General features: G+C 46.6%; 1 protein-coding gene, 1 non-coding gene and 1 pseudogene across 2 annotated transcripts in view; 1 reads left to right on the plus strand and 2 right to left on the minus strand.

Moving 5' to 3' along the window:
* Positions 1-5,663: 5,663 nt before the first annotated feature.
* Positions 5,664-5,773, minus strand: LOC116764821 (annotated as a pseudogene).
* A 4,264-nt stretch (positions 5,774-10,037) lies between these two features.
* The window catches only part of LTBP1 (latent transforming growth factor beta binding protein 1), a 426,823-nt gene continuing 417,124 nt past the window's right edge, over positions 10,038-19,736 (plus strand). Inside the window, 2 exon segments of the mRNA XM_032653008.1 lie at positions 10,038-10,522; positions 11,589-11,659. Coding sequence (XP_032508899.1) covers positions 10,053-10,522; positions 11,589-11,659 — 541 coding nt within the window. The 5' untranslated portion in view covers positions 10,038-10,052.
* Positions 17,605-17,711, minus strand: LOC116764839. Its single transcript, XR_004353048.1, has one exon. It is a non-coding gene; the product is annotated as a U6 spliceosomal RNA (small nuclear RNA).

The following is a 19,736-nucleotide window of genomic DNA, read 5'->3' on the forward strand; positions in this document are numbered from 1 at the left end:
GGTCACGTCTTCCCCTCCCGCCCCTGTCACCCCAGTTGCTGGGCATGCTGTCAGCAGACAGTGCCCCCCTGTCAGCCCCTCCAGGAGTGCGTGCGTTGCAGAGCTGCCCCCCTTCCCAGGGCACCCCACATCCAGTGACTGCTCCAGGTGGGGCACCAAGGCCCAGCCACTCTGACCCAGTGCGGGACAACTTGAATGGCCATTTTAGCTTCAGAGATCCTCGTGGGTTCGGCTCAGTCTGCTGTTGGGCAAACTCGACTTCTCCTTCTGCCCAGTCCTTCTTCCTTTTCCTTCTTTCTATAGGATTACTCCCAAGGACAGTCCTAAAATAAACATCCTATACACTAAACTCCATCTCAGGGTCCTTCCCAGAGAACCCAATCTGTGACACCCTCCATATGCCCAAGATGGGGAGGGCTAGGAACATCTCCCAGGGAGACCTGAGGACTACCTCATTCACTAGGGTGAGCAACGGTAGTGCACACACACGGGAGAGTCTAAAATCGGAGCAATGATAATAGCAAATAGTTATTGAGTGCTGATCTGCTGCATGCTGTACAAGAATATGTTGCTTGGATTAGCTTATTTAATCCTCTTAACACCCGACATATTAGCCCAGGGGATTAGACCAGATGACGGCAAGCTATGGCCTGCGGACCAAATCTGCCCATTCATTTCTGTATTGTCTAGGCAACTTTCATGCTACAATGGCAAAAGTGAGTAGTTGTAACAGAGACAGTGTGGTGTGTAAAGTTGAAAATACGTACTGTCTGTCCCTTTTCAGAAAAGCTTGCTAAACCTTGTGTTAGGTATTATTCCCATTTCACAGATAAGAAGCTTCAAGAGGTGCATGGTTTATTAAATCATGGAATGCCATTTTTTGGTTACAAAGGTAAATGTCTATCGCGTGGCCCCCTTCAGTGATGGCAGGTGCAGAAACCCCCTGTGCCATTTATGGGTCTTTATGAGTGCTCAGCAAATGAACATGAATGATTCTCTTCCCTTCCCTTCCTCCCACCATCTCCCTTTGTAAAATTAAGGTCTCCTCTCCCAGCTCTGCTCTTAATCTCACAGAACACTCATCAGTTGTTGGTGTCTTTGACTCTAAAACCCCTGGAGGAAGCTCCATGTTCCCAGAAATGGCTCCTGGAAGAGTTAGGGCAGTAAGTGTGTAGAGGCTGAGCAGGCTATCAGGAAACCCTTCATGATCACTAAGAAATTATTCTGTGTGCTGAACCATACAGTGATTAAAAAAAAAAAAAAGCAGCCTTGACAGATCTAAGGCTGAGATTATCTAAGCGGTTCCCAGGGCAGAACTGAGTAACCCAAGAACATTCCCTCATAAAAGTGCTTGTTTGAGGGGGATTCAAGAACTTAGTTACTTAATGCCCAGTCAGCTTCTTCCCAGATTCATCCAGAACATAGGCCGAGGCACACAAGTTTACTCGCAAACTCAGGAGCAGAGCTAAGAACTGAGCCCAGGTTGTTTGACACCAAAGTTTGTGCTCTTAACCATATATTCTACTCCTTCCCGGCAAGAAAATATCCAGGATCATGTCCTTACATCCTACAGATGCTGTTCTACGTGCTCATAGATTTTCCGTCAATGATTTTTCTAGCAATTAGCTACAAGAGGACTGTGGGAAGAGATTCCATTTATCCATCTCTTTATCCCATGCCTTCTAAAGAAAACTTCCCCAGCTTTCAGAGAGAATCCTTGCATCTATTCAGGCCTATTAGATCCCTAAGCAAAAATTTCTAAAACCCATTCTCCATTCTTAGTTAATTAGAAAACAATTGGGGGAATTCCCTGGTGGTCCAGTGGTTAGGACTCTGTGCTTTCACTGCCGAGGGCGCAGGTTCCATCCCTGGTCAGGGAACTAAGATACTGCAAGCTGTGTGGCGTGGTAAAAAAAAAAAAAAGAAAACAATTGGCTCTCAAAAATGGCTAGTGAATGAATAAATGAATCTGTGAATGAATGAATGAATCAGTCTCCAGACCCCTGACAACTTAGGGATCTTGGGCAACGTTTTTTGCTTATGATGAAGACAAGATAGGGACTTCCCTGGTGGCGCAGTGGTTAAGAATCTACCTGCCAATGCAGGGGACACGGGTTCCAGCCCTGGTCTGGGAAGATCCCACATGCAGTGGAGCAATTAGGCCCGTGCGCCACAACTACTGAGCCTGCTCTCTAGAACCTGAAAGCCACAACCACTGAGCCTATGTGCTCTGGAGCCCGTGCACCACAACTACTGAGCCCATGTGCCTCAACTACTGAAGCCTGAGCTCTCTAGGGCCCACGTGCTGCAACTACTGAGCCTCCGTGCTGTAACCGCTGAAGCCCACGTGCCTAGAGCCTGTGCTTCACAATAAGAGGAGCCACCCAATGAGAAGCCCGCACACCGCAACAAAGAGTAGCCCCCGCTCGTCACACCTAGAGAAAGCCCGTGCACAGCAATGAAGACCCAACACAGCCAAAAAAAAAAGAAGGAAAGATATTTGGAGGTTTTTTGTCGTGGACTGCTCATAGCAGTTAGGTGTCCAAAAGGATAGTCATTCACTCAACAAACACCATGCATTTACTTACAACAAACATTTACTATGATTTGCAAACTGTGTTAGGCACTGGGAACATGATACACAAGGTGTCTGCCCTCAACACAGGCCTCTAGTGATGAGGTGGAGGCCTGGAAGTCAGGTAGCTTCATGGGGGTGGGGTGGCATTGAGGGTTGGCCGGGTACTTGTATGTTGGGAAGAAAACATGGGGGGAAATATAAAGATGGAAGATGCTTTTCGAAGTGAAATGGAAGTGTAACATCCAGGTTATGGATTGAAAAGGATTAAGTGGAAAGTTCTGGAGCAGCTGGCAAATGTAACCTGATCCCTCTCAGCAGTAGCTTGGGCTTTAAAACCAGGAAACCTGGAGGAATCAACAGAGACTGGGCTGGTTTTACTGATCTCCCCTCACTGTTTAGAAAGCCAGGCCTCTCCTGGTGGAGCTAGTGTTTCTTTGGTGGTGTGACTTACTTCTGTATATTGCTCAGTTCATCCATATTATGTGGATTTTTACTAGATCCATTCTCAGTATGTCCTGGCCTCCCATAACAGGGTAAGTTGAGAGGGCAACAAAAAAGAGATGCTATAAAAGCCTTCACTACTTTAATGGTATTACTGGGAATGTAACAGTTTTCAGACAGAAATACGACAAAATTCTTTCTACAGAACTTTTCAAACTGTCAGTTCAGAGGGAGAAAACTTTTTTTTTTTCCTACAGAGAGCCACTGCTTGATTCAACTTAATTTAGGTTTGGGGGGAAATTTGGGCAAACCCCATTGTTCAGCAGAACCCTGCCTTCAAAGAGCTAAAGACAAGTCACTTTGTCATCCGTTGTCATTGTAACCAAACCTCAACTATTATTAACCATGACTTGCCTTAGTTCTGGTTTATCTTAGTAAGACCAAGAAGAAAAAAAGTCTTCAGCTGCAAAAGTATTCTGTGTCTACTACCAAGCATGTATTCTGTGCTTAATGCCAGAGATGGATGAGAAATGCTATAAGACTTAGGAAGAGAGAGTAAACTGAGGTTTAGGGTGGTCCAAAGAGCTTCATGGAAGTAAAGGATCTTGAATTCTATTTTGAAGGAGGAGTAGGACTTAGGTGAAGAGATGATGGTATGTCAGGAGAATGATGTAAGGTGAGACTAGAGGCAGGAATATGGGTGTCCTTTTTTTGCAGATTAGTGGCTGGCCAGCCTTTTTTTTTTTTTTCTTTCAAAGAGAAAGAAGAAAAATGGGTAGATAAATGTAGCTGGAACAGAGGTTCATTTGGGAGAGTAGCCCAAGATGAGGTTAAAAGAGTGAGAAGGAAGCAATCTTTGAAGGGCCTTGGGTCTTAGAAGACCAGACAGGCTGTCTAGGAATTGATACGTAGAGGTGGTACAGTAACTTCCCTCATTTTCTTCTTTTTTCTAGGCTGCTTTATTCACTGTATGATATTTTAATCAATTTTATGGGAGGCAGAGAGAAGATTTTTGGAAAAAAATAATTAGAATCAAGGGTTAAACGCAGGCAGCGTCACATACTTGTGCCATTGGGTGAAAATTCTAATGTAGACGAGAGAAATAACAATGACTAGTGTCCTGAAATTTACACAAAGAAGCAATTCCCTCAACTCCACAACCCGGGAAGCATAGGGGCTGACACAAAGCAGAAGGTTCCTCTTCAAATTGGATCATGACTTGTCAGTACCTGCATTTGAGGGAAGAGAGCGTTACTCTGCTTGCCTACCAGGCACTCAACCAACCTTGCAGGTGTCTGGGCATCTTTGAACTTAAATTTAAGCAGGGAAACTAGGTAAATGTCCACTGACTGAATGGAAGGTCAGAGTGTTTATAACTGAGACACCAAAGTGAACTGCATTTCACTGGAGGCTGTTTTGTGATCAAAAGGCATGTATTTCATAGAGTTGAAGGGCATCTCAGTTCAGTGTACATCCAAGTATTTTCCAAGATGCAGACCCTTTGGGACAAAGAACACATTTCCTTTGTGCCCTCTTGAATGTTGACCAGCCAATGACCCAGTGAAGTTTGGAGGAAGTGAATGAAAAGTATAAATAAAATTGTATTGATAGCTACTTAATTATTATGTAGTTTCATGTTTAATATTCAAAAATTTGATTAAATGGGTATGAAAAGCCTCAATGAAAGTAAATTAATGAACAGATTTTTGTTCCCTGAAGACAGAGAGGCGTTTCATTGGCAGCTGCCACTGTGTGATACGTATCCTTGATTATACTCAAGGTAAGTAAGAAAGGACCAAAATAATCAGAAAGGGAAATTTAGTGTACATAAAACTTTACTTTTGGTGAGTTTCTTTTTGTGGATGGGCTCTTCAAAATTTGTAGAAAGCTAGTCCATAACCCTGACACTTTTCCTTTTATGGGTTTCATTTCCCACAGTCCTTTTTTCAATACTCACCACACATGTAATTACTTGTTCCAGGTCTGTTTACCTCATTAGACTCCACGTGGACAGGGTCTGTATTGCCATGGCCAGGCACTCAGGGTCAGCACAAAGGCACTCGCTGGCCCGGGGCAACTTTGGATTGCAATCCAGCCAGGCGTTATTTAAACTTCTCAACCTGAAATGGAAGTTTGTTTTGATTTTGCTGTATGGGTTTACGTAGGCTAGCTGGGGGCCCTAGGGTCAACAAACATCTGTTGAGTGACAACTAAGGATGCTTGGATTTCAGACCTGAAGCTTTAAAGGGAAGGAAAGCACTGGTGTAAACCTTGGTTCCACTTGTTGCTCAGTTCCAGGGGCACCTCATCTTTCTCTGCGCATCAGCTCTGTCTCCATCTTGCTGACACATCTTGGCAGAAACACTGATACCTCCATGGGTTGAGTCTCAGCTTTTTTTTTTTTTCTTTTTTTAAATTGGCCTTGCAAACGCAAGACCTCAAAAAATTGGGTAAAAACTCAGAATTGGGGCTTCCCTGGTGGCGCAGTGGTTGGGAGTCCGCCTGCCGATGCAGGGGACATGGGTTCGTGCCCCGGTCTGGGAGGATCCCACATGCCGCGGAGCGGCTGGGCCTGTGAGCCATGGCCGCTGAGCCTGCCCGTCTGGAGCCTGTGCTCCGCAATGGGAGAGGCCACAACAGTGAGAAGCCCGCGTACCGCAAAAAAAAAAAAAAAAAACTCAGAATTGTTCCTCTCCACGGAAATCTTTAGTAAAAGGCGAAAGATTTATACGATCTGAAGAGAAACCAGAGTATCAGCTTTACTTCTTCATTGGTAAAGCTCCGTGTGATTTTTCATGGAAGCTGAGTTAAACGTGGAGGAACTCACACATTTCTAATCTCCTTCATCTCTGCTCTTTCGATGAAATGGTCGAAAGAACAAGGGAGAGGACCACAAGAGTAAATGTAGTACCTACTTGCAGGCATCTCGAGCTGAAGCTGCGGTCTTTGGCCACCAGCTTGTGTGAGAGAACACGGGACGTCCTGTGCCTCCCGCTTCGCATGTGGTGTAGGGCAGCCAGCCAGACACCATGCTAGCACCTTCCAAGGTCACAGGTTTAATTCTAGCCCAAACCTGGACAAGCTAATGTTCAGGTGAGAACCCACCGAGGTTCAGAAATGGCTGCCAGGATCCTGGTGAGCAGCCTGAGGAGATTAGCCCGTGGATGCCGGGTATAATTCTTCTCTCCCTATGTTTCCTTTTCCCCTCCTCCTACCTGTTTCCTCCTCTTCTCATTCATTGATTTCTCCTTCATTTTGCACTTATCCAATCCATCCTCTTCCTAGCTTCCCTCCACCCACCTCTTTTTGTCCCTCCTTCCACTGCATCCCCTCTCTTTTTGTCTTCACACTTTCTCTCCTGTTTTCCCGTCCCTTTCTTTTCCATTCCTCAATCTCCCTCTCTCTCTTGCTTTTACTCTCCTTTCTCTCCCTTTTGTCTACAACTCACTGAATTCCTATTTCTCTCTGTCTCTTCTTCCCTCTCTTTCTAAGAATTTCTTGATGAAATTAGAACTAAGAGGGGCTTCATGAAATCCTTGGCTGGAAGAAAAGATGGGTGGAAGGGATTCTGATCGTAGGCAGCCACAAAAGTTGATTTGTAGCTGATCTTAAATGTGGGAAAAGATTTTCAATTACAAAACTCATAAAATGTAAGGATGAAGGATACTGGCTGCATTTAGAATTTGACTAATGGTTTCAAAGTGCTTTAAAAAGTTTGGCATTTGCCAGCCTTCCTTTCTTCCCCTAATCCTCAAACCCATGAGTTTTTATGGGAAATATAATCCTTTTTTCTGATTCATTTACACTTAGCTCATCTGAGTATTGTTTTGTAAAAACCATCTGAAGTCCAAGAAGTTTTATGAGATCTTTAAAGACTTGTGTCTTGAACCAGGAAGTTGTGTACTGCCAATATAAATGGACCTTGAAACCTAGGGGTCTTGGCATTAAACAGGGTCTAAACTTGGCAAAGGCTGGTCCCCATGCCTGACAGAAACTGGGCTTTCATTTTCAGATTAATAGCGAGTTCAGTGTTTTAGATGAGTGACCATCTCATATGATAGTACATAGGTTGCACAACACATTTTTCAAGGATTATCTTACTAGTTATGTAGATAGCAAGAGACTAATGTGGAAAAGCTATGACTTTGCTGGAGTTTCTCAACTAGAGTGGGGCTGCTTGCTTATGTGTATATTACCACATTAATGGTTGTATATAAACACACATGCATACAAATGTATATGGATCATTCACGGATGAGATTAACATTTACACTAGAGATTCTTCCTGTGGTTACATTTCAGAGATTATCTGATTGTAACATATCCAAATCTGTCATAAGGCAGGTCGTAATCAGGTTGAAGACTGGGGTGAGATACCCACCTCTGCTTTGCTGTGGGTGAAGAGAAAGAAAGATTGCGTTGTATCTTTTTAAACATTTTTTTTCTGCAGAGTCATAGAGCGTGGTTGAGCTCATTGCTGTCCCCAGATGTGAGGACCTTGGGTTGATCTCCAGGCCCTCTGGAAACAGGCTCTCAGGTGAAATGACTTGCTCAAGTTCCCGTGGGAAGTGAAGCAGCCACACTGCTCCAGCCCAGCCCTCTGGATCCCTGTCCAGGCTCTGCCCTCTGCGGGCAGCTGCCTCTCATTGACCGAAACAGGCTTTGATGTATGCCGTCCATGTGAGTCCTGCAGTGCCTAACAAGAAGAGCTCACCCACCACCATAGACTGCAGTCTGGTCCTTTTGTCATGCTGTCCATCACTATTTCCTGAGCTTTCACCTGTCTGACACGTCTTCTTTCCAGCCTAGGCTCTTCAGCATGGAGTTATTGCTTGTAGACACCCCCTGTCCCCATCCACTTCAACTGTTGCTCATAATCCCTACCTGAGAGAGAAAATCTCTGTACACTGATTTGAGCTGCGGGTAGGAAATGTTTTCCCTACATGTTGTGAATTTTCCATGAGATGACAAAGAATTGTGGGTTGTACAGTGACATTGGCCTCTCACAAATCAGATACTGCCTTGGGAGAGTTCGGTTATTATCTCAAACTGTTGCTTTATTTATCTTTTCAAAAAGCTTTTGTTTATTTACATTTTTTCTCTCTAACCAGATAGGAAGTTTCTCCAGAACAAAAAGGTTGTGCCTGTGATACTTTGTTTCTGCAAAGGGTCAGCCTCTCTGCTTGCCTCAGAGTAGCACTTGGTGAATATTTATTAGCTTGTGCTCTGTCCTTTCTACAGAATCCCAGGCTGGGAGGCAGTTTCTTCACCCACCTGCCTTCCTCAGTCTTCTCAGCTGGTTCCTTTTGGCCTGGCTCAGAGACTGACCTTGAGTGACCTCACTCATCTTGTCCACAGGGATGTTCTTAGAGCCACAGACTCTTAGGGCTGGGAGGAATTTTTAATCCAACTTCTCTGTTGGATTATAGAGGAGGAAGTCAAGGTTCAGAGAGGAGAGGTGAACGGCCTGTGGTCTTTCAGCTACTTAGCAGCAGTGTTAGGACTGAACTGAGGTCTCTCCCTCTGGTCAAATGCTGTTTATTCTGTGCCTGGCTCTCAGAGTGTGTTCTCACATGAAACTGGTGGTCAGGCAGATGGACTGAGACCCTCTCCTGCCAAATCAAATATTGGAGGTCTTTCTCCAATGTACAGAAAAAATAGATTAAGGGATTAAGTTTCTTCAACTTTAAATCATTTTCTATTAATTCTTCTTAAACCATTGTCACCTGCTACCAACTGTCCACTAGCCAATGCGGGGTTTTCTATTGCATTCATGTAATAAAAGCGTGAATGCTGCTGGAGACACCGTTTTAAATTCAAATGCTAGAAGTAAATATGTTACTATTTCATGGTTTCCACCCAAAAGCACCCTGACCCCAGGGACTCTGTCCCCTGGGACATTCTGCATATCCCTTAATGTGATTTTGTGTCATCTCCAGTGAGTGATCCTTTCCTTTCGGATAGGGGTCCAGGGAACTGATCTGACTTTAAAAAGAGACTGATAATGGCTTGGCGTTGTCATGGATCCTAAGTCCTGTCATAGAGGCCTGTATTCCTGTCATAGAGGCCTTTTCACCAGGAGCAGGGCTGCCTGCGGGGTCGATTCCTGTTGCGGTTTTCCCAGTCTACGCGGGCGCCCCCTGCTGCCCACCCTGGTACATGCCAAGAGGAGTAGGGTACCAGAAGCTGCACACTCAGAAACAGTCACGCGGAGTTTACAATCCCAAAGGGAACCATCTAAACACTTTCGATGGACACTTCGCGCACCCGGAACAGTCCTTTCTGGGGCCCGATCTAGTATTTTAATCCAATACCCGCAGCAAGTATCCGAGCAAACACGGATAAGAAAATGACTGGAAATGCCTTCCAGACAGTATCAAATGAGTCCTGTGGGGCTTCTAGAAGGAAAGGACTGTTCAGTGACTTTGCCGAGTCCTTTGTCCTTTCCCGGGAGACGGGATCGAGGAGCGGGGACCTCTGCCTTGCCGACCCATAGGAACAATCGATGTGGATGTGGAGGGTGGCGGGGTGTTCTCGGGCTCATCTCACGCTTTCCCCAATTAGGATTTACTGCCTGACGTCACGTCTGCCGGAGATTGGCTGTTCAGATCTGACACTCGGTTCCACGGCGAGAGAAACTTTTTAAAGACTTTGCAGCCCGGGCTGCGGCTGAGCGTCCCGCGCGCTCACACCCGCCCTCGTCCACTCTCGCCGGGTCCCGGGCGCGGCAGCCCCTGCGCCGGCGGCGGGGCGAGCGGACCCTCACCTTTCGCGGCCCGCGCCCCTCGCCCCTCCCCTCCCGGGCCCCGCGTTCCCCACCCCCACCCCGCCCCCTCCTCCCCGCCGCTTTCGGCTGGGGTCTGGGGCCGTTCAGCAGCCCGCAGAACTTCCTCTCCTGCAACCGAGTTTTCCTCCTCCCTGCCTTTCCCGGGCTCCCGGTTGTTCTCGGGGGAGCCTGAGTGCGCGTGGGCGGCCGCACCGGGCGAGCGGCGCGGCCGGGGGCGGGGGCCGGGGGCGCCGGCTGGGGCCCGCGATGGCGGGGGCCTGGCTCAGGTGGGGGCTCCTCCTCTGGGCAGGGTTGCTCGCGTCCTCGGTGCACTGCAGGGTGCGGAGGATCACGTACGTGGTGCGCCCGGGCCCCGGCCTGGCGGCGGGCGCCTTGCCCCTGGGCGGGCCCCAGCGCCCGCGGACCTTCAACGTCGCGCTCAACGCCAGGTACAGCCGTAGCTCGGCGGGCGCCGGGGCCCCCTCGGAGCGGACTCGGCGCCCCAGCCCGCCCGGCGGCGCGGCCCTGCAGGGGCTCCGGCCGCCGCCACCGCCACCGCCGGAGCCGGCGCGTCCCGGGGGCTCCGGCGGGCAGCTCCACCCCAAGCCTGGCGGTCACCCGGCGGCCGCCCCGTTCGCCAAACAAGGCAGGCAAGCGGTGCGCTCCAAAGTGCCGCGGGAGACCCAGAGCGGCGGGGGCTCGAGGCTGCAGGTTCACCAGAAGCAGCAGCTGCAGGGGTAAGCCCACACCCTCCCTCCTTCCTCGCGCGCGCCGCCCGCGCGGGGACCCGGGGAGTCGCTGCTCCTCGGAGCCCAGCGGCGGCCGTGGGCGTAGTGCGCCGTCGGTGGGTTGTCTCCTCCCCGCCCGCCTCTGCCTGCCTCGCTTGCAGCGCGGCGGGAAGAGCGGAGTGCGGGGAAGCCGGGGAACTCTGACTGAGGATAAACTCCGATCGCATTGTTACTGAGCTGCGGGTAAACACAAAAGGCATTTCTGCCTGGGGCGTAACCTCCTGTGCGCGAACCAAACTGCTCCTAGAAGATGGGCGTAAACATGAAGTCACTACAGCTTAATCCCTCAGCATCAATTAAACTTCTCTTTGCAGCTCAGTTTAATTTTTTTTTTCGAGCTAATGGAAAAAAAAAAATGTTTGGAGGAGGGCTGCCTGTAAAGATCCACTTCCTGTTTTGTGACCTGGAATTTTCAGCATCCTACTAATTGTGAGCTTGGCTTCTCTGCACCTGTGGGGTCTGTTTTCCTGGGGCGGCGTGTCTTAGCATTGACAGGAGTTTCGGTTGGATAGTTTCTGTTACTGGGCGTTCATAAACGTCCTCCTTGCCCCTCCTCCTCATTAATCACAGGTTGAGAGTGTGTGGGAAGACTTGTTTTGCTTGTTTGTTGTTGTTGTTTTCTTCAGGGGTGGTTCCAAGAGTTGTGATTTCACTCCCGTTTGGATGCCTCTCTCTGAAACTCAGATTCAATTTAAAACGTGGGTGCAGATAATACACAAAATACATTTGGCTCTCCTTTACCTTTGGAGTTAAGAAAACCGTTTATTTGGACCTTGTTCTCCCCTCCTGTATAGTTCTAGGTTACGCAGGTTTTGGTTCTCCCATCCTTCCCTGATACACTGTCCTTACCCTTCTGCTTGGGCAGCTTTGGGTTGGACATCCTGGGTCCCTGCTTCGAAGCCAGAGGAATGTGGAAGCAGGAAGCTGGGCTTGCAGGAGCACCCTGGAGGCTTGGGTTCTCTGGAAGGGAGTGTTGCTACTACTGGACTCAGGGGTCTTGCTTTGTTTGTTTCAGGGTCAATGTCTGTGGAGGGCAGTGCTGCCATGGCTGGAGTAAGGCCCCTGGCTCCCAGAGATGCACCAAACGTAAGTTTCCACGTTCACAGCAGCCCTGCACAGTAGGTGAAGTGGGTCTGTCCACATGGGACATCCCACAGGGGTCACTTGAAGAGGCTATGCAATGTCTGTGATGCAGTCTACCCCGTTATCTGAAGCCTTCATCACCACCCAGGAGGGGCTGGGCCAGGGTAATGACGGTATCAAGGCCAGCAGCGATTCATTGTACAAAACCGTGCCGTGCATCCAAGATTCCCTTGCGCCCAACCGTGGTATTAATTACTCTGTTACCACCGTGAATCAGGGGCTAGGAAAAGAAATTCCCATTGGAGGATGTGCCATATGGCAGAACCAGTACAATTAATTTAACCATGGATATCGACAAATGAAAAACATTCTTTAAGTTGATGGTAGGAGGGGAATGGGAAGTAGGACGCTCTGCTCTGGAATAAAGCATCAGTAGTGTTAAAGCTTTCTGAAAACAGCACTCAGAATCTGCCGTCCTTGTGGCCTGTTTCCTAGGAGGTAACCACTCTACTGTTCTTCAGAACTGACAAGTGGGTTTTCCTGCATTGCTTCTCCAGCTAATACACAGGCTTAGGAGTGTTTTGAAACATGTATTAATGATGCATATAGATTTGAGAACATCAGAAAATACTCCCCTCTGCATTTTGAAATTAAGGATTAAGGTAAAATATTCTTTGAGGGTCCTCTTGACGAGTTGATTCTGTCTGGTGCTACCTGGACATAAAGAATTCTTACTTCCATTCAGAAATAGTTAAGCATTCTTATGTGTTCTCTGCATAGAGTTTGAACCATAAACATGTGGATTAGAATCGTTCAAAATTTTAGCTGCTTTTTGGTGTTCAGTGTAATAAGTAAAATTTAGCAATTTGTCTTGTATACGGTTTGGATTTTTAAATGCTGGTGAATTAATTTAAAATTTTTTCTATTATGGTCATTTCTATTACAGTCATTCTGGTGAACTTGCTTGTTGGAAGATGCCTTCAATCCTTGAAAGAAACAGGACTTTGGCATAGTGGCTTTAGTTTTATAAAAAGCAGTGTCCAGGTGGGTTATGATTTGGCTGTGATCAAGGAGTAGTGGCAGACATGAACTCACTAATCAGCCTCCTTGATATTGAACTCAAACCGCTAGATCAGAAATACTCAGGGTTGTAGGCATTTCATTTTTAATTTTAAATTTATTTTATTTATTTATTTTTGGCTGTGTTGGGTCTTTGTTGCTGCTCGAATGCTTTCTCTAGTTGCGACGAGCGGGGGCTACTCTTCGTTGCGGTGCGTGGGCTTCTCTTGTTGCGGAGCACAGGCTCTAGGTGCGCGGGCTTCAGTAGTCGTGGCATGCGGGCTCAGTAGTTGTGGCTCGTGGGCTCTAGAGTGCAGGCTCAGTAGTTGTGGTGCACGGGCTTAGTTGCTCTGCGGCATGTGGGATCTTCCCGGACCACGGAGGCGGATTCTTAACCACTGTGCCACCGGGGAAGCCCCAGGCATTTTAGATTGTCGTAATTCTTCACATCTTCTTAGATTACACTTGGCAATAGCGCACCAGCATTTTCCTGAATTTACAATTGCTTGGGTCCAATTACATACCCTCTCCTCCCTTCGGTAACTCCTGCTATGATGTTGTTTGCCTGTTATGTGCAGACAGCTCACCCAGGACAGCAGCATTGCTGTGCAAAGTGGGGTATTGCTGTGTAAAGATTAAAGATACAGAGCAGGTTGTTATAGGTGATGGTGAGTGCTCCTTGACGCCCATTAGAGAGAATGTGTTAAGACTTTCAGAGAAGTTTACTTGGCAAATGATGCCGTTGAGTGCCCTCTCTGAAAAGAGAGTAGTACCCCACTCTTAGGTTGTCTGAGGATTTGCAGGTCCAAAGAAGATGCTCTAGAAGGAGAACATCCGACCTTGAGGAATCACCTCATGGCTTCCTGCTTCTCCAGATGAGGGAGGCAAGGGCACAAGTGTGCCCTCTGGTGACCCAGAAAGAGAAAGGCTGCAAAAGGCTACCCGTCAGGAAAGTTAGGGTTGCACGGTTACTGTATACGGTGTTCCAGAGGAAGTTGCTCCGTTGGCTTACTCTCGTGATACCAATAACAAATGCTTCCGGCTTTGGTTTAAGTTATCCTTCCAGCTTCTAGAAGGTAGCCCTTGGACAGCACCGGGACCTAAGCAATCAGTGTAACATTAGCCTTCCAGTGCTGCCCGATCTGACAAATTAATTCAGGCCCAAATGGTGGAAGCTTAAATCACAAGTTCTTTCAAGAACAGTTGTGTTTTTAAAAATGATGCTGGGTTAGGTCAGTGCTCAATCCAAAGTAATATACGCTAGATGGATATGTTTCAATGGGGGGTCTTGTGTTTGTCTACCTGTGCAGAGCCAGGGAGATGAGGGAGCCTTATACCTTCACATGGGACAACTGGGGTTACCACTGATGCGGCAAAACTTGTGTCCATGGCTAAGCAGTGTGACACCAGAAAAGACCCCTGGCCTTGGGTTCAGGAAACCTGAGTTTAAACCCTCGAGTGTTCACTAGCTGTGTGGCCTTGGGGAATTCATTTGACCTCTCTGACCCTTATATTTTCCCATCCTGAAATGACTGTGCTAAAAACTTGACTACTGGGACTTCCCTGGCGGTCCAGTGGATAAGACTCCACGTTTCCACTGCAGGGGGTGTGGGTTTGATCTCTGGTTGGGGAACTAAGATCCCACATGCTGGACGGTGTGGCCAAAAAAACAAAACAAAAAAACCCCCAAATTTGACTACTTTCTAGGATTGTTACAGGTATCAAGGTGAAATAGAATGATGGATGTGAAAGCCTTGATGAAACCAGAAGGAGTCTTAGAGTTTATTATTGAATCAAGCCAAGTAAATCCTGTCTCATTTGTCTATTATTTGGTTTTCGTTTTTCCCTATGTATGTTTCTCCAGCTATTGTCGTCATCTTCCTTTCAAAGAATGTACATGTGGATCCCTTTTTGTATTACAGCTTTAAAGTAGTTTAGGGCTGGGGGAGGGGGAAATAGGGAGATATTGGTCAAGGGGTACTAAGTTTCAGTCCCTCAGGATGAATAAGTTCTGGAGATCTAATATACAGCGGTGTGACTATAGTTAACAGTACTGTGTTATATACTTGAAATTTCTTCAGAGGGTAGATCTTAGAGTGTTCCCACCACACACACACACACACACACACACACACACACGTTAACTGTGTGGTGATGGGTATGTTTATTAGGTTGACTGTGGTGCTTATTTTACAATGTGTGCGTATATCAAAACATTGTTATACACTTTAAATATATACAATTTTTATTTGTCAATTATACCTCAATAGAGATGAATAAAAAAAGGGATAAATGAAAAAGCCAGTCACTTCCATCCTGCCTGGCTTTGATTACTGAGAAAAAAGAAATAAAGTAGGCTGGGTTGTTCTGTATCCCAGAATGATTTATTTTAAAAGAACTTTGAAAGAGACTAAATATTAGATTATTTGTGTGTCTCTAGTTCTCTTTGTGTAAAGCTTGCTGTTTAGATGGAAAATACTCCCCTAAGGTATTCATAAATTGAATGGAAAAAATTCTGACACCAATTTTTGTGACTACAACTACTTTGGTAAATACTAGTGAAATTTAGACTGCAAAAGAAATTGATCTGTGGTCTCTTTCCTCTCTCACTTCCTTATTATGCTGAGATTGAACAATTGCACTTGGATATGGTTTATTACACTTAACAAATACAAAAACCAATGGCACGTCAACATGAATTTCCTTATTACGATAATCGTCATATACATAATTAACACAACATTGTAAAACAAGTATACTTCAAATTAAAAAAAGGCAGTAGTTATCATACAATGTGTATGCACATTTAAATCTGCACATTAAATTTAAATCAACAGCAAGGATGCCTTGTAATTGTCAGTTCTATTTTGAGGATAATTGCAAGGGTTTAGCTGAAGAATTTCAGTTTGTAGAGACTGTTTTCCAGTTGATACAAAAAATATTTCTGCATAAGAGTTGGGATGTGTTTCTGTTGTTCAGTTTGCTTAATCCTGTGAGGAAAACAGGGTGCCCCTGCGAGGCAGACTGGATTGTTTTTAGTTGATTGAAACTTAATTTAAATAGGCCATAGGCAAATGCTTCTGAAGACTGAAGATTTAGCGAGCCTGAAATTGCCAATCAGAGAGATGTGAAACAAACGGCAGCAGACCCACACGGGCAGAGAGAATGGATGTGGGTGTCCGCAATGGCAGCCCCGAGGGCTTTAGCCACCCAGTCTCTACATAGAGATGCCCAGTTGCATGTTAATGCTTCTTCTCCAGACACCCTCTGTATGTGTGTCTCTAGGAATTGAAATCACAGCTCGAGATACGGCATTTTAGTTATTAATGTGGAATGACTGCTGATAGCGATGTCCATTTTGGGCAAAGGAGAAGGCACTGCATCTGTTCCCTTTCCAAGGGGTTCACATTTATTGGGAGGGTGTTAACTTTTTTTTGCCTATCCCCATTTTTACATTTTGTTCCCTCTGTCTAAACTGAACCCACCCCCTCTTGGTTGTTCTAATCTTTTTGTGCCCCTCTCAGGGTAAGTGCAGGCCAGAGAGAGACATTACCAGTGGGCTCAGCTTTAAAGAGGAGACTGGACCTGGGAACAGACAACACAAAAGAATAAAGGGGAGATGAGGGTGAGGCCGGGTTGGCAGGATGAGGTGGATGGAACAGGAAAGATGGCAGACCTGAATCCAAATCGGGAGCCTGGCACATGGCAGGCCCTCCCTAAATGCATGGATGGTTCTTTCATTTCTTTAACGGATATCTGTTTAGCTTTTACCATGTGCCAGGGTCTATGAATAGAGGAGAAACACAGCCAGCTGTAGAGAGTGCGGGGTCTGTTTTTACTCACTTAACTCATAGCACATCAAATGACTTGTTCTCTCCTTAGCAAGAAACAGAAAATCGATATTCCATTGCTTTTCCACTGGCATTCAGCCCACAGTGCTTTGGGGGAAAAAAACCCCAAAAGCCAACCCTAGACATTTTCCTTAATTATATACAGAAGAGACATAGTCACGTATACCCTTGGTGCTTAGAGTTGCTGCAGTCGAGGGCATCGTCCATGAGTGTGGGGTGTGGCTGGAGTTGCAGGTGACAGAGGCCTTTCAGGCCATCTCCTGTCCCTCTTGGCTTGGCGTTGTGCTAGCTGAGCTCGGGAGTTGGGCCCGGAGTGATCACACGGCTTTCGTCTGCCCGCTGTGGCCATTGACAGCTGCTTCGCCAGTAGATCCACAGTGAGGTTTATTGTGGCAGCTGCTGGGAGCACCGCCCCGGCCCCAGTGCTGGGAGCAGGGGTGGGAGGGTCGGCTGGAAAATCTTGTCGTGTGGCACAGACCGCCCGGTGAAGGGAGAAGGACCCAGAGGTCAAGTTCACACTGGGTCAAATATGTGTTCTCAGCACTGGTTAAAACAAACATTTAGGAACCATAAATCCTGGGCTGCGATCATACTTAAACCTTCATTGTGAAACCCTGCAGCCCCTGGGCCAACCTGAACACCCCGCCCTCCCACCCCTGCCCGGCCTGCTTTAGTGAAGTGTTTCTTTGCCCATTGAACCCTTGGCCCTTAGGAAGCCTGCCTTGTTCAAAGGACCTTTGGCCACCACAGGAGTCTGCTGTTTCTGAGCCTGTTATTTGTTGTCTTGGATATTCCAAACATACTCACACATGTTTGGGAGCTCAAATAAGTTTTCCTAAAATGCAGATTTTGCTTCCAAGTTCTTGCTAGCAATGAACAGGGCAACTAGGAGTGCCAGGGCGGTGTCACCACTCTTGTAACACTGACCAGGATCAGAGCAGGGGCTGAGAAGCTGCTAATGAGGGGAGGGTAATCTGTGCAGTGCCTTGGAGCCTGTGAAGGGCGTTCGCTTTCTTTCTTTTACTTTAAAAAAAAAAAAAAAAAAAGGAATGCTTCATGAATTTGCATGTCATCCTTGTGCAGGGGTCATGCTAAACTTCTCTGTATCTTTCTAATATTAGTATATGTGCTGCAGAAGCTAGCACTGGAGAGCATTTTCTTGACCTTCACACCCTGGGAGTGTAGACCAGGCAGCCATGATTTATTAGCCCCTTTTTAAACGGGGGACAGGGCTCAGACGCCACCCCAGCTCTGTGGCTCTTGGTTTATTGTTCCTTCTACTGCCCTAGGCTTCCTGGACGTCCGGTGTGGCAGCATCTCTCTTGAGGTCTTGGTCTTCGACTCTCCTGACATCCCTGCTTTGGACTGGCTTTCACTGCCTCTGTTCGCTGTGTGATCTCCCAAGCCTGTAACAAAGTACCGCAAACTGGGTGGCTTAGAACAACAGAAATGTATTGTCTCGGAGTTCTGGAGGCTAGAAGTCCAAAATCAGGGTGTCGTGAGGGTTGGTTCCTTGTGAGGGAAGATCTGTTCCAGGCCTCTCTCCCTGGCTAGCAGAAGGCTGTCTTCTCCTTGTGTTTCTTCACCTCATTTCCCCTCTAGGCATGTCTATCTTTGTGTCCAAATTTCCCCTTTTTATAAGGACACCTGTCATATCAGATTAGAGCTCACCATAATGACCTCATTTTTAACTTGGTTACCTCTGTAAAGACCCTGTCTCCAAATAAGGTCACAAACTAAGGTACCAGGGATCAGGAATCCAACACAGCTTTCTTTGTGGGGGGGGGGACCATTCAACTCATGATAGAAGGCCATAGATGCTCTGCACGTGGGCTTGAGAAGTGGGCTGCTCAGAGCTGGGCCACCCCTGAGGCAGTCAGGGATTCCCTAGCAATGACCCCAGGATGGGTGGGCAGAGGCTCAGTTGCGCTCCTCCCACATAGTCTGTGACTGTGGATCTAATGCAGCTTCTTCCCTAATTCAGGAGCTCTGGCTGCTTCAGGGAGCAGAAAATGTGAGGAACTGGCCACTGGTGATTTTGGTTATACCTCTGGGCATTTCCACTTGTTCTGCTTTAAAGAGATTCTGTGGTGCCTCTTAAACATGAATGTGCAGCTGGTCGCTGGAGGAGTTTGTTAAACTGCTTTCTTGAATCAGAGTCTCTGGGATTTTTATTTAATGAGCACATCAGGTGATGCTGATGGAGGTGGCCCACCTTTTGAGAAACAGTGATCCGGAAGGAACCCTGTCCTGGGCAATATTTATGACACTTTGTGTGGGAATCTGAAGGCCAAGCCTAACACTTAGCAGTTTAGAAACTTGTCAAGGCGGGAGCCCTCTAAACATTGCTTTAGGTCAGTTTTAAATAGTATGTACGAAGATGGCTGCATACAGGGTTATTACACCCAGTTTTTCTTTTGTTAGTTGAATGATAAATACATATATATATATTTTAAATTTTTAAAAATTTTTTTAATACATATATTTTTACAAGAGTTGGACACTTGCAAAATTGTTAATGATACATAGGTGGTTAAATAAAGTGGTTTTAAAAAAGGTTGAAACACTTTGGAACATATTGGGCGCTTTTTCCATTAAATATTTTATTTTTAATTATAAAATATTTTAAATACACAAAAATGCAGGAAATAATACATCCAGCTGCTCATGTTTTTAAAACCACCCTGATGTGATATTAAGCACAATAATTTACAGATAAGGGAGAAACTATGGTCTTATCTTGCTCTTTTTTTTTTTTTTTTTTGGCTATGTTGGGTCTTCATTGCTGCACACGGGCTTTCTCTAGTTGTGGTGAGCGGGGGCTACTCTTCATGGCGGTGCACAGGCTTCTCATTGTGGTGGCTTCTGTTGGTGGAGTACGGGCTCTGGGTGCGCAGGCTTCAGTAGTTGTGGCATGCGGGCTCAGTAGTTGCAGTGCACGTACTCTAGAGCATAGGCTCAGTAGTTGTGGCACACAGGCTTAGTTGCTCCGTGACATGTGGGATCTTCTGGGACAAGGGATCGAACCCGTGTCCCTTGCACTGGCAGGTGGATTCTTAACCACTGTGCCACCAGGGTTATCTTGCTCTAACTGCATGTTTTACTAATGAAGTTTCCTATCTTCCTAGGGGAGAGAAAATAGTACATAATTTGTTGGTGTGACACAAAGT

The sequence above is a fragment of the Phocoena sinus genome, chromosome 13, assembly GCF_008692025.1.
Source record: "Phocoena sinus isolate mPhoSin1 chromosome 13, mPhoSin1.pri, whole genome shotgun sequence".
Taxonomy (NCBI): Eukaryota; Metazoa; Chordata; class Mammalia; order Artiodactyla; family Phocoenidae; genus Phocoena; species Phocoena sinus.